Raw genomic sequence first — 14472 nt, 5'->3', positions numbered from 1 at the left:
TTTATTGCAAATTGAGTTGAATACTATGATACACACTGGCAAGAGTATCACTTATAATAGGACTTATACAAGGTAGACAGACTTTGTATTGCACAAGCTTTGTATGACATCTGACATAAACATACCTCTAATAACGATAATAATAATAAATTGTGTTTGTAGAGCTCTTTAAAAACTTTAATAAAAGGGATAAAAACATTTGAAATTGAAAGATAGCTAGTAGCACAGTACTATACAAGATACACAACATAATGAGGCGACAGGGACAAAACAATGGAACTTACAACTAGCGTATAAGACCAGCAAAAGACGCCACAAAAATGTATCACAATTGGCGAAAGCCAGTTTGAAGAAGTATTTCTTGAGCTCAGACTTAAAGGGAGTGGTGGTCTGGGGCTTGCGGAGGTGGAGCGTGAGCTCGTTCCAGAGCCAGGGCCCGAGACCCCAGAGTGCTCGGTCACCCATTGTTTTTAGGCGCCAATGTTATAACCACACTGCAGTGCATAAAGCAATGTCGCTTTAAACAGCTCTAACAAATGTACCTCTGTCTCTGTTGTCTTGTTTGCCTCTAAGGACCATCAGACAATTCTGCGAGCTTGGGCTGTGAAGGATTTCGCTCCAAAGTGCCCCATTTATGTCCAGATTCTGAAGCCAGAGAATAAATTCCATGTGAAATTTGCAGGTAAAGACGGATGAATGTACTGTTAAGAAACATTTGTTTAGATGATGTGGGACCTTGGCATAGATTCTTTGGGAATATCCTGAATTGTGGCCCCAATAATGGGTTAACCCGTCCTTCTCTAGTTTTGCATTTATATTTTCTCTATGTATTCCGGTTCGTCTCATTGAGTCCCATCTCAGTAATACTCTTTTTAAAACGTAGTCAAATGTTATTATTCTCCTTTGCCTTAGATCATGTTGTGTGTGAGGAGGAATTCAAGTACGCCATGTTGGCCCTGAACTGCATCTGTCCAGCGACCTCCACCCTCATAACCCTACTGGTCCACACTTCACAGGGCCTGTAAGTACACAACCACCCTCCACCCTCATACCTAGTCAACACTTCAATGGTGTACACTCCATAAGATCTGCAAAGTACAGTAGGCAACGCGCCAACCCACCGAGTCTCTACCCAATTCTTTACTCTACCCATCAAGTCGTCGAAAAGGAACAAATGCCACAGACCCTCATGTGATACCTGTTCAATTGTCTGCAGCGAAAGCCTAAACTAAACCCAGCTAAACGGTTACACTTCATATGAATACCCTCTTCATGTGCTTCAGGGAGGGGCAGCAGTCTCCAGAGCATTGGCACAGGACCTATGGCAAGTGTTCCGGAAACGAGGTTTACAACATCGCCATGAGAGACAGCGTCTTCTTCTCGGAATACATGGGGAAAAGCTTTACCTACACCTCCTTCAAATCGCATAAGAAGTAAGTAGAAAACACCAATAAGTTTTTTTTTGGGGGGGGGGCTAGGGTCAAGGGTCACAGACTTGCCAATAAACAAACCTACTGACCAATGAACATATTTTCTTGTGATCCCAGTTCTAATGGTTAGATTTACTGTGCTATTTAATTTGTATCCATGGATGAGGACGGATATGTGGACTTAAACGCTCAAGAAACACTTTTCACCGACAAATGTTTATTTATCACATGCTTCTTAAACAACAGGTGTAGACTAACAGTGAAATGCTTACTTATGGGCTCTTCCCAACAATGCAGAGAGAAAGAAAATAGATAAATAATAGAAAAGTAATAACACGCAATAATAAAAGTAATAATAAATACATAATGAGTAATAATAACTTGGCTATATACATGGGGTACCAAAACCGAATCGATGCGGGGGAACGAGGTAATTAAGGTTGATACAGCTGAAATTCGAAGTTTACATACACCTTACCCTAATACATTTAGGTTTTCACAATTCCTGAAATTTAATCCTAGTAAAGTTTTCCTGTCGTAGGTCAGTTAAGATCACCACTTTATTTTAAGAATGTGAAATGTCAGAATAATAGTAGAGAGAATGATTTTTTTTCAGCTTTTATTTCTTTCATCACATTCCCAGTGGGTCAGAAGTTTACATACACTCAATTAGTATTTGGTAGCATTGCCTTTAAATAGTTTAACTTGGGTCAAACGTTACGGGTAGCCTTCCACAAGCATCCCACAATAAGTTGGGTGAATTTTGGCCCATTCCTCCTGACGGAGCTGGTGTAACTGAGTCAGGTTTGTAGGCCTCCTTGCTCGCACACGCTTTTTCAGTTCTTCCCACACATTTTCTATGGGATTGAGTTCAGGGCTTTGTGATGGCCACTCCAACACCTTGACTTTGTTGTCCTTAAGCCATTTTAAGCCACAACTTTGGAAGTATGCTTGGGGTCATTGTCCATTTGGAAGAACCATTTGCAACCAAGCTTTAACTTCCTGACTGATGACGTGGGATGTTGCTTCAATATATCCACATAATTCTACTTCCTCATGGTGCCATCTATTTTGTGAAGTGCACCAGTCCCTCCTGCAGCAAAGCATCCCCACAACATGATGCTGCCACCCCCGGGCTTCACGGTTTCGACGGTGTTCTTCAGCTTGCAAGCCTCCCCCTTTTTCCTCCAAACAGAACGATGGTCATTATGGCCAAACAGTTCTATTTTTTTTTCATCAGACCAGAGGACATTTCTCCCAAAAGTACGATCTCTGTCCCCATGTGCAGTTGCAAACCGTAGTCTGACTTTTTTATTGCCGTTTTGGAGCAGTGGCTTATTCCTTGCTGAGCGGCCTTTAAGGTTATGTTGATAAAGGACTCGTTTTACTGTGGATATAGATACTTTTGTACCTGTGTCCTCCAGCATCTTCACAAGGGCCTTTGATGTTGTTCTGGGATTGATTTGCACTTTTCGCACCAATGTACGTTCATCTCAAGGAGACAGAACGCATCTCCTTCCTGAGCGGTATGACGGCTGCATGGTCCCATGGTGCTTATACTTGCATACTATTGTTTGTACAGATGAGCATAGTACCTTCAGGCGTTTGCTCCCAAGGATGAACCAGACTTGTGGAAGTCTACAATTTGATTTCTGAGGTCTTGGCTGATTTCTTCTGATTTTCCGATGGTGTCAAGCAAAGAGATACTGAGTTTGAAGGTATAAGCCTTCAAATACATCCACAGGTTTATTTTATTTTTTACATTTTATTTCACCTTTATTTAACCAGGTAGGCCAGCTGAGAACAAGTTCTCATTTACAACTGCGACCGGGCCAAGATAAAGCAAAGCAGTTCGACACATACAACAACACAGAGTTACACATAATAAACAAACATAGTCAATAATACAGTAGAAAAAAAGTATATATACATTGTGTGTAAAGGAGGTAAGATAAGGGAGGTAAGGCAATAAATAAGCCATGGTGGTGAAGTAATTACAATATAGCAATTAAACAAGGGAATGGTAGATGTGCAGAAGATGAACGTGCAAGTAGAGATACTGGGGTGCAAAGGAGCAAGATAAATAAATACAGTATGGGGATGAGGTAGTTGGATGGGCTATTTACAGATGGGCTATGTACAGGTGCAGTGATCTGTGAACTGCTCTGACAGCTGGTGCTTAAAGCTAGTGAGGGAGATATGTGTCTCCAGCTTCAGTGAGTTTTGCCGTTCTTTCCAGTCATTGGCAGCAGAGAACTGGAAGGAAAGGCGGCCAAAGTAGGAATTGGCTTTAGGGGTGACCAGTGAGATATACCTGCTGGAGCGCGTGCTATGGGTGGGTGCTGCTATGGTGACCAGTGAGCTGAGATAAGGCGGGGTTTTACCTAGCAGAGACTTGTAGATGACCTGGAGCCAATGGGTTTGGCAACGAGTATGAAGCGAGGGCCAGCCAATGAGAGTGAACAGGTCGCAGTGGTGGGTAGTATATGGGGCTTTGGTGAAAAAACGGATGGCACTGTGATAGACTGCATCCAATTTGTTGAGTGGAGTGTTGGAGGCTATTTTGTAAATGACCGAGGTCGAGGTTCGGTAGGATGGTCAGTTTTACGAGGGTATGTTTGGCAGCATAAGTGAAGGATGCTTTGTTGCGAAATAGGAAGCCAATTTTAGATTTAATTTTGGATTGGAGATGTTTAATGTGAGTCTGGAAGGAGTGTTTACAGTCTAACCAGACACCTAGGTATTTGTAGTTGTCCACATATTCAGGTACACCCACCTCCAATTAACTCAAATTATTTAAATTAACCTATCAGAAGCTTGTAAAGCCATCATTTTCTGGAATTTTCCAAGCTGTTTAAAGGCGCAGTTAACTTAGATGTTCGAACTGACTTGCCAAAACTATATAAATATGTGGAGTGGTTGAAAAACAAGTCTTAATGACTCCAAACTAAGTGCATTTAAACTTCCGATTTCAACTTTATGTACATAAACTCAGCATAAAAAGAAACTTCCCTTATTCAGGACCCTGTCTTTCAAAGATAATTCATAAAAATCCAAATATCTTCACAGAAATTAATTGTAAAGGGTTTAAACACTGTTTCCCATGCTTGTTCAATGAACCATAAACAATCCATGAACATGCACCTGTGGAATGGTCGTTAAGACACGAACAGCTTACAGACGGTAGGCAATTAAGGTCACAGTTATGAAAACTTAGGACACTAAAGAGGTTTTCTACTGACTCTGAAAAACACCAAAATAGAGATGCCCAGGGTCCATGCTCGTGCTGCATGCTGCAAGGAGGCATGAGGACGGCAGATGTGGCCAGGGCAATAATTTGCAATGTCCGTACTGTGAGACACCTAAGACAGGGTTACAGGGAAACAGGATGGACAGTTGATCGTCCTCGCAGTGGCAGACCATGTGTAACAACACCTAAACAGGACCGGTACATCCTAACATCACACCTGTGGGACTCGTACAGGATAGCAACAACAACTGCCCGAGTTACACCAGAAACACACAATCCCTCCCATCAGTGCTCAGACTGTCCGCAATAGGCTGAGAGAGACTGGACTGAGGGCTTGTAGGGCTGTTGTAACGCAGGTCCTCACCAGACATCACTGGCAACAACGTCACATATGGGCACAAACCCACCGTCGCTGGACCAGACAGGACTGGCAAAAAGTGCTCTTCTCTGACGAGCCGCGGTTTTGTCTCACCAGGGGTGATGGTCGGATTCGCGTTTATCGTTGAAGGAATGAGCGTTACACCGAGGCCTGTACTCTGGAGCGGGATCAATTTGGAGGTGGAGGGTCCATCATGGTCTGGGGCAGTGTGTCACAGCATCATCGGGCTGAGCTTGTTGTCATTGCAGGCAATCTCAACGCTGTGCGTTACAGGGAAGACATCCTCCTCCCTCATGTGGTACCCTTCCTGCAGGCTCATCCTGACATGACCCTCCAGCATGACAATGCCACCAGCCATATTGCTCGTTCTGTGAGTGATTTCCTGCAAGACAGGAATGTCAGTGTTCTGCCATGGCCAGCGAAGAGCCCGGATCTCAATCCCATTGAGCACATCTGGGACCTGTGTGATCGGAAGGTGAGGGCTAGGGCCATTCCCCCCAGAAATGTCTGGGAACTTGCAGGAGCCTTGGTGGAAGAGTGGAGTAACATCTCACAGCAAGAACTGGTGCAGTCCATGAGGAGGAGATGCACTGCACTATTTAATGCAGCTGGTGGCTACACCAGATACTGACTGTTACTTTTGATTTTGACCGCCCCCCCCCCCCCCCCCCGCCTTTGTTCAGGGCCACATTATTAAATTTTGGTTAGTCACATGTCTGTGGAATTGTTCAGTTTATGTCTCAGTTGTTGAATCTTGTTATGTTCATACAAATAGTTGCACATGTTAAGTGAACGCAGTTGACAGTGAGAGAACGTTTCTTTTTTTGCTGAGTTTATAACCAGGAGTAAAATGACTAGGCAACAGGATAGATAATAAACAGTAGCAGTGGTGTAGGTGATGAGTCAAAACGTTTGTGCAAAAAGGGTGAATGCAGATAGTCAGGGCAGCTATTAGGTATAAACACACTAGGTATCCAATAAACATCAGCAAGTTTTTTTTAAACTGAAATTAGGACTGATCCTACATACTTAAAACCAGCCCTATTTATGAGTATTCTAATACAGGTGACAAAATGTAGGTCAAAGAACAAAAGTAGGGCCTTGGCCACAATAATAATAATAATTAATAATAATAATGGATTAAACTTCTATAGAACTTTTCATAACAGAAATATCAAAGCACTTCATAAGCACAAAACAAACAAACAAGCAATATATCATGACAGGTCAACCAATAGATGCCAAGTCTTTGAAAGCTGCATCCTACGAAGAAGGAGTCAGTTCATGGCTTGAGCTGTTCATGGCTGTTCAGAGGATGGTATAGGATGGTGATGGAGTCTGCTGATTATCTTATAGAGGGCAAGTCTGGGAACCAGCATTAATCTAATAGCCACTGGACTTCTCCTCGTCCACTCTTTGAAGCACCCATTTGGGTGATGCGTCGGCAGCTCTGGGCAATAGAAAGCTCACCACAATGTTCAGAATAGTAGCCTGTCATCCTCTCTACGAGCCCTCTGCCTCTGCAGTGTATTCCTCCATCTCCAACTCCACTTACGCTTCAAGCGACTCCTCATGACCATACCTGGAAAAACCTAGGGCCTTAGCAAACACTCTGGTCTCGTCATGTGGTCAGGAAAACCTCAGGCGCCCAGTCAAATAGGCTTTGAATAGGCTTTCTCTCCCTCTGTTATTTTCCTCTGTATCTCCACTCTGTATAATCTAACACTTGCCCTATATCTCTATCTCTGTCCTCAGGTATGGTGTGTGTCTGATCGGGGTGTGCCGGGAGGACAGTAAGAGCATCCTGCTGAACCCCGGGCCCCAGTTCCGAATGAGCCCCAATGACACCTGCTTCTACATCAACATCACCAAGGAGGAGTATTCTACCTTTAAGACCCAGAGAGAGAGGATGGTCAGCCGGCCTCGCCTGCCAGTACCCAGTGTCATCGCCAGCATGGGTCAGTAATATGAGCTCTATTTCAATATCAAAACTTATGTACTACGTAGTATGAAGTGATGTACACTAACAAGTGAGTAATGTATTGGACAAGTATAGTGTGCTAGTGTGGATATTGGAATATATTAACATGGATTATTCTGCATTATTGAACTACAATTGGTATTTTTCTGAAATATTGTGAATGAATTCACTTGTAAGAAAAATGCCAACAGTTAATAAATAGTATGTTGTAAATGTTGTGCTACTTTGTATCCTTGTTCAGGCACTGTGGCCATAGACCTCCAGGACGCAGGCTGCAAGCCCCACTGTGGGCCCACTCTCTGTCTCCCCCCAGAGGACTTTAAGGGTAATAGCAGGAGGCCCAGCATCAGCCCCGTGCTAGAGGTGCCAGACACTTCCTCTCTGCACACAGGTGACCTCTATAGTGACCAATCAGAGGACGAGAACCTGCCCTCCGACGAGGACGTATCAACTGAGGAGTATGTTTTATATCATTTCTATAAGAGGATGTAAGCCAAGCTTTCCGCAAAAAAAATATATACATTGAAACATTGATACCATGCAATATGTCTTACTTTTTATTCTCCAATTTGTTTAAAAATGGGGTAAAAAAAAGAGTATGTAAGCCTTTTGGTTATTTCAGTTTGGGGTCTCCAACTTTGGTCCTGGAGTGCTACAGTCTGCACTTGATTCAATTAACTACAGATATAGGATCTTAATTTGACCTATTTTGTCACAGCAAAACAATCCTGCAGCAACAGGATTTTAACGTTTAGTCCAGTGGAGGCTGGTGAGGGGAGAACGGCACATAGTAATGGCTGGAATGGACTTTATGGAATGTAAGGTGTTTAATTCCATTCAATCTACTCCCTTCCAGCCATTACTATGAGCCATCCTCCCCTCACCAGCCTCCACTGGTTTAGTCCATAATGTTGCTTGATCAGTGGTTAGGCTATTAGCTGGCCAAAAGTAAGTTACATGTCCAATAATGTTAATATAAATGTGTGTTAGTGTGGGTTTTCAGTGAATTTATGTAAATCACAAAGCTCATCTGCATTTCCTGTGGTGCAAGAACATTCTCAGCAACAAAAGAGTGATCAAATTAAGACCCTACACCTGTATGGTCTAGACTGAAGACCATGCATAGTTGATTGATTCAGGTAGGTTAGTGCTGGAACAAAAACTTGCACACCAGTTAGCTCTCGCCGAGACTGGAATTGGAGAACAACAGCAGTAGATTATGATTTGTGATACAGTAATGAAATTTGTTTGGCTATGAATTTGAATGGGAGATCCATACTCATAAAATATGAATTGTGTGTCTGTTTATTTGAAGCTATGTGAAAGGCTATTCTCCCAACCTGCCCTACATCGGTAGTTCACCAACACTTTGCCATCTACTGAAGGAGAAAGTACCATACTGTTGCCTCAGACTGGAAGGGGTAAATGAAGCAAGTCACTTATTCAGTTCAAGCAATATAGGTAGTATTAAGTCATGTTAACCATTGGCGCTATTGATGCTGATTTCCAGACACAGATTAAGTCTAGTCCTGAACTAAAATGCATGCACAATGGGTAATCTGCTTTTTAGTCCAAGACTAGGCTTAATCTGTGTCCAGGGAAACCGGACCACAAAATATAGCTTATGGTATTTGAATTCAAATACATATTTGTTTGTGTATTTGAATTAATACATCAAAAACAACAACATAAAAATGTATGTTATTTTCCCCATAGGGTTGTCAGCATAACAACTTTGAGGACGCCAAAGTGTATAGCTTTAAGAACAAGCTGATCATTGTGTCGGCTGAGACGGCGGGGAATGGACTGTACAACTTCATCGTCCCACTTAGAGCTTCCTACAGACTTAAGAAAGAGCTGAACCCGATTGTGCTGCTCCTGGATAATCAGTAAGAACAGCGTTTTATTTGATCTTCTTACCCTTTTTATTGTGCTGCCCTCTTGGTCGGATCCACATTGTAAAAGCGTTACAGATTTTCGGCGCAGGATGAAGACAATCCTGCAGCAGGAAGATTTGAATATCTGAAGGAATGTTTAGAATCGCCGCCAGGGTGCAGCTGGAAGCAGTGTTTGTATACGGCAGTGGTTAGAGCGTTGGACTAGTAACCGGAAGGTTGCAAGTTCAAACCCCCGAGCTGACAAGGTACAAATCTGTCGTTCTGCCCCTGAACAGGCAGTTAACCCACTGTTCCTAGGCCATCATTGAAAATAAGAATCTGTTCTTAACTGACTTGCCTAGTTAAATAAAGGTAAAAATAATAATACAATGCAGAACCATAGCTAACTACGCTGCAGGTCCACTGGGTGCCAGTTCTAGTAGCCTATGTAGTTTTATTACATGTTCAAGTGGTTACAGTAGGCCTGTGCTATACTGACAAATTATACATAGCCTAGCTATAAAAATGTGGGCGAGCATCCACACTGAAGGTAAGTGTATTGTTCTACAGTAAGCCTATATCTGCCAATCAACTGATGGCCCAAATCAGCAGTGATGGAAAAAGTACCAAACTGTCATACTTGAGTAAAAGTAACAATGCCTTTTTTTTACGGAAAGCCAGGGGCACATTACAACATTCAGACATTATTTTCAAACGAAGCATGTGTTTAGTGAGTCTGCCAGATCAGAGGCAGTAGGGATTACCAGGGATGTTCTGTTGATAAGTGTGGGAATTTGTACTTTTGCGTTCATAGAAAATGATGAGGTAAAAAGTACAATATTTTCTTAAGGAATGTAGTAAAGTAAAAGTTGTCAAAAATATAAATACAACTTAAGTACTACTTTAAAGTATTTTTACTTAAATACTTTACACCATTGCAAATCAACTCATCCACAGAAACACAAACAGTAGGCTATTATCGGGTTTCACACCTTTTATTATGTGACAGTGGATTGGAATATAATATATTGGAATATAATCAAATAACAAGGGGCATATTGCAACCATCGATGGCACTAGATTATCGCCAGCTGATATCTCGTTAGACCGTCAATACGCGCACAGCTGATCTCAATTGCAACCATTATTGGTCACCTCATTATCGCTCCCTAAAAGATGATGTCAGTGTTACTTTAGTCTAGCCTGTTGACTCACACTAAATTATTCCGGTGCTCTGTTGTTCGCGACATACTTTAGTCGTTTGTGGTGATGAGGGGCATAGCCTTGCTACTCAACTACAAAACATTTTGAGTGCACCATACACCTGCTGCATTCATTATTTATTTCGTAAGCTAAAAACCCAGAGCCTAACGTTAGCTGGCTAGCTACTATGAGGATGTCATGTCATTGAAGGAGTGGATGAGTGACTGAGTTTTTCCCCTCATATTGTTTTTCGGTGGCTACTGCTAGAGATGCAAGTGTCATTTGGTTAGCTAGCAAGAAATGTGAATAACTTTGCTAGCTAGCTATGCTGAACTTGAACGACTCTAACTGCACTGAAGCCGCTCAACATTTACATTACATTCAGTCGTCTAGCAGACACTCCAATCCAGAGTGACACACAAGAGCAACCAGGTACAAGCGCCTCGCCCAAGGGCACATTGACAGATATCCCACCAAGCCAAATCGGGGACCCGCCCAAGCTCCCAACTGCCAGGACACCAACCATCCAAGATCCCCCAACTGTTCCCCGAGAGCTGCTCCTCAACCATCCAACCCCCCCCCCCCCCCACACACACACACACACACACAGTAATGAAATACTAAGAAAATTTAGTTTTTTTGTCAAGTTCCATAGGCAAGCAAATATCCGGCACCATTCCCAGAAAGTTGTGGGAAGGTTGTATTAAAAAATAACCATAGGACAACCACGCGCTCACCAAGCTCTATGTAACATATGTTTCTCAAAACGTTATGTGCTAGCTGGAAAGTGAATGTCAAATGAGATTGAATGGCTGTAGTTTATCTTGAATTCAGCAAGATACCATAAGCACCCTTTTTGGTACTTTAACCGCAAGCAAATCAGCACTTCCTACCATATTTTCTCTATTTTATAAAAGTGACTGTCTCTTTTGGATATGTCGGGTACCTTGATAACAAAAATGACAATAGCTCTTCGTATGGACAATGAGGATCCATTCAATTGAATTATATTCCATTCTATTCTATTATTTTCTATGTTGTGATGTGTTATGTTGTCTCACCAGGCCTGACACACAGTTCCTGGAGGCTATCTGTTGGTTCCCCATGGTGTTCTACATGGTCGGCTCCATCGATAAGTACGTGACGCACAACATGACCTTATCATCTAATTTAGTGCATGTACTGCATTTGTATGCTATTAGTCTCCCTATCAAGAATACATCTAAAAGGAAATGGACTGAGTGAACCGAAATATCAATTTGTCAAATAAGTCCTGTGTCCAAAGTCACCTTTCTAGACAGCCCCTGAGAAATTACTAGTTACGATTCTCTCTCCACAGCGAATCTTTCAGAATATAGCTAGCTCATGTGCAGGGCCCAGAGGTTTTCCTGACAGTCTATAACTACGGTCTAGAATTTTTCCTGACCTTTTCATGTCAAGAAGTCAAATTCAATTCAAATGTGTGTGTGTGTGTCTCGCATAGCCTGGATGACCTCCTGCGCTGTGGTGTGTCCTTTGCGGCCAACATGGTGGTGGTGGACAAGGAGAGCACCATGAGTGCAGAGGAGGACTACATGGCTGACGCCAAAACCATCGTCAATGTGCAGACACTGTTCAGGTACCGGAACCATCGTCATTGTGCAGACACTGTTCAGGTACCGTAAACATCGTCAATGTGCAGACACTGTTCAGGTACCGTAAACATCGTCATTGTGCAGACAATGTTCAGGTACCGTAAACATCGTCAATGTGCAGACACTGTTCAGGTACCGTAAACATCGTCATTGTGCAGACACTGTTCAGGTACCGTAAACATTGTCAATGTGCAGACACTGTTCAGGTACCGGAACCATCGTCCATCATTTGTACACTTACCTTAATGTCATTCCTTCTAACTGCCATCTCTGCTTCAGAGGCAAGTCTTTCTACATATTTAGGTGTTCACAGCAAATGACTATTTCTGTCTGTAATAAAGCCCTTTTGTGGGGAAAAACTCATTCTGGCTCCCCAGTGGGTGGGCTTATGCCCTTCCGGGCATGGATGGGCTCCTGCCCAGTCGTGAAATCCATAGATTAGAGCCTAATGAATTTATTTCAATTGCCTGATTTTCTTACATGAACTGTAATTCAGCACAATCTTTGAAATTGTTGCGTTAATACTTTTGTTCAGTAAATGTACATGTCGTTCCTCAAGCTGAACAAATTTGCCTCAAGGACCAATAAGGATAGATTTTTATCCATCTTGAAAATTTTGGACAGCCTTTAAAAATCGTACAGTATTCTCATAAACCATATGTTGGAAATTCGGTATGTAGGCCCATGGTACAGTTGAAGTCAGAAGTTTACATACACTTAGGTTGGAGTCATTAAAACTCGTTTTACAACCATTCCACAAATTTCTTGCAAGCAAACTATAGTTTTGGCAAGTCGGTTAGGACATCTACTTTGTGCATGACACAAGTAATTTTTCAAACAATTGTTTACAGACAGATTATTTCACTTATAATTCACTGTTTCACAATTCCAGTGGGTCAGAAGTTTACATACACTAAGTTCACTGTGCCTTTAAAACAGCTTGGAAAATTCCAGAAAAGGATGTCATGGCTTTAGAAGCTTCTGATAGGTTAATTGACATCATTTGAGTCAATTGGAGGTGTACCTGTGGATGTATTTCAAGGCCTACCTTCAAACTCAGTGCCTCTTTGCTTGACATCATGGGAAAATCAAAAGAAATCAGCCAAGAAATCAGCCAAGAAAATAAATTGTAGACCTCCACAAGTCTGGTTCATCCATGGGAGCAATTTCCAAACTCCTGAAGGTACCACTTCCATCTGTACAAACAATCGTACACAAGTAAAAACACCATGGGGCCATGCAACCGTCATACCGCTCAAGAAGGAGACTTGTTTGGTCTCCTAGAGATCAATGTACTTTGGTGCGAAAAGTGCAAATTAATCCCAGAACAACAGCAAAGGACCTTGTGAAGATTCTGGAGGAAACAGGTACAAAGTATCTATATCCACAGTAAAAACAAGTCCTATATCGACATAACCTGAAAGGCCGCTCAGCAAGAAAGAAGCCACTGCTCCAAAACCGCCATAAAAAAGCCAGACAATGGTTTGCAACTGCACATGGGGACAAAGATCTTACTTTTTTGAGAAATGTCCTCTGGTCTGATGAAACATAAATAGAGCTATTTGGCCATAATAAACATTGTTATGTTTGGAGGAAAAAGGGGGAGGCATGCAAAGCCCAAGAACACCATCCCAACCGTGAAGCACAGGGGTGGCAGCATCATGTTGTGGGGGTGCTTTGCTGCAGGAGGGACTGGTGCATTATGTGGATATATTGTAGCAACATCTCAAGACATCAGTTAAGTTAAAGCTTGGTCGCAAATGGGTCTTCCAAATGGACAATGACCCCATGTATACTTCCAAAGATGTGGCAAAATGGCTTAAGGACAACAAAGTCAAGGTATTGGAGTGGCCATCACAAAGCCCTGACCTCAATCCTATAGAACATTTGTGAGCAGAACTGAAAAAGCATGTGCGAGCAAGGAGGCCTACAAACCTGACTCAGTTACACCAGCTCTGTAAGGAGGAATGGGCCAAAATTCACAAAACTTATTGTGGGAAGCTTGTGGAAGGCTTGACCCAAGTTAAACAATTTAACGGCAGTGCTACCAAATACTCATTGAGTGTACTTAAACTTCTGACCCACTGGGAATGTGATGAAAGAAAGAAATGCTGAAATAAATCATTCTCTCTACTATTATTCTGTCATTTCACATTCTTAAAATATAGTGGTGATCCTAACAGACTGAAAACAGGGAATTTTCTACGAGGATTAAATGTCAGGAATTGTGAAAACTGAGTGTAAATGTATTTGTCTAAGGTGTATGTAAACTTCCGACTTCAACCGTACATCTGTTAACCAATACCTTTTCTCAAGCTAAGTTAAGAGATGGCTGAGTTCTTGATGAATCAGGAAATCAGATTGTAGGTGTCCATTTAAATGCTTTGTAAATCCACTTCACAATGGTATCAGGCAGAGTGGAACAGAGGAACCCAAGAGCAGACGCCAACGAGGGGACTGGGATGAAGTAACCAAGGTATTTATTGAAACACAGAGGGAAGATGGAGTGCAAGCCAGGGGAAGCTCGGGTGGGTTGCAGGAAACCAGGTGCGGAGGCTAAGTTTTGCATTTATATCTTAAAAAATAAGGAACTATTAACAGCGAACTGTTTTGACTTTGTAACACTAATGCTTATAATAATCATACAAATATATTTATCTCATGGACCAAAAGTCAGATTCACTCCAGATTTGGTCTTTAGTTTGAGTAAAATAATGC

The 14472-nt window shown here is 42.2% G+C and overlaps 1 protein-coding gene across 2 annotated transcripts in view; it reads left to right on the top strand.

The window, feature by feature from the left end:
* The window catches only part of LOC139386914 (potassium channel subfamily T member 2-like), a 67162-nt gene that overhangs the window by 20513 nt on the left and 32177 nt on the right, over positions 1–14472 (top strand). Inside the window, exons 14-22 of one of the 2 annotated variants that reach the window (XM_071132795.1) lie at positions 574–682; positions 913–1021; positions 1284–1433; positions 6815–7017; positions 7282–7498; positions 8356–8470; positions 8757–8929; positions 11185–11256; positions 11604–11738. In XM_071132795.1, the coding sequence (XP_070988896.1) occupies positions 574–682; positions 913–1021; positions 1284–1433; positions 6815–7017; positions 7282–7498; positions 8356–8470; positions 8757–8929; positions 11185–11256; positions 11604–11738 (1283 nt within the window). The remainder of the gene's footprint in view (positions 1–573; positions 683–912; positions 1022–1283; positions 1434–6814; positions 7018–7281; positions 7499–8355; positions 8471–8756; positions 8930–11184; positions 11257–11603; positions 11739–14472) is intronic. The other variant, XM_071132796.1, reaches the window with a different exon arrangement.

Source organism: Oncorhynchus clarkii, chromosome 28, assembly GCF_045791955.1.
Source record: "Oncorhynchus clarkii lewisi isolate Uvic-CL-2024 chromosome 28, UVic_Ocla_1.0, whole genome shotgun sequence".
Lineage (NCBI taxonomy): Eukaryota > Metazoa > Chordata > Actinopteri > Salmoniformes > Salmonidae > Oncorhynchus > Oncorhynchus clarkii.
This window is presented reverse-complemented; position numbering and strand designations above follow the sequence as displayed.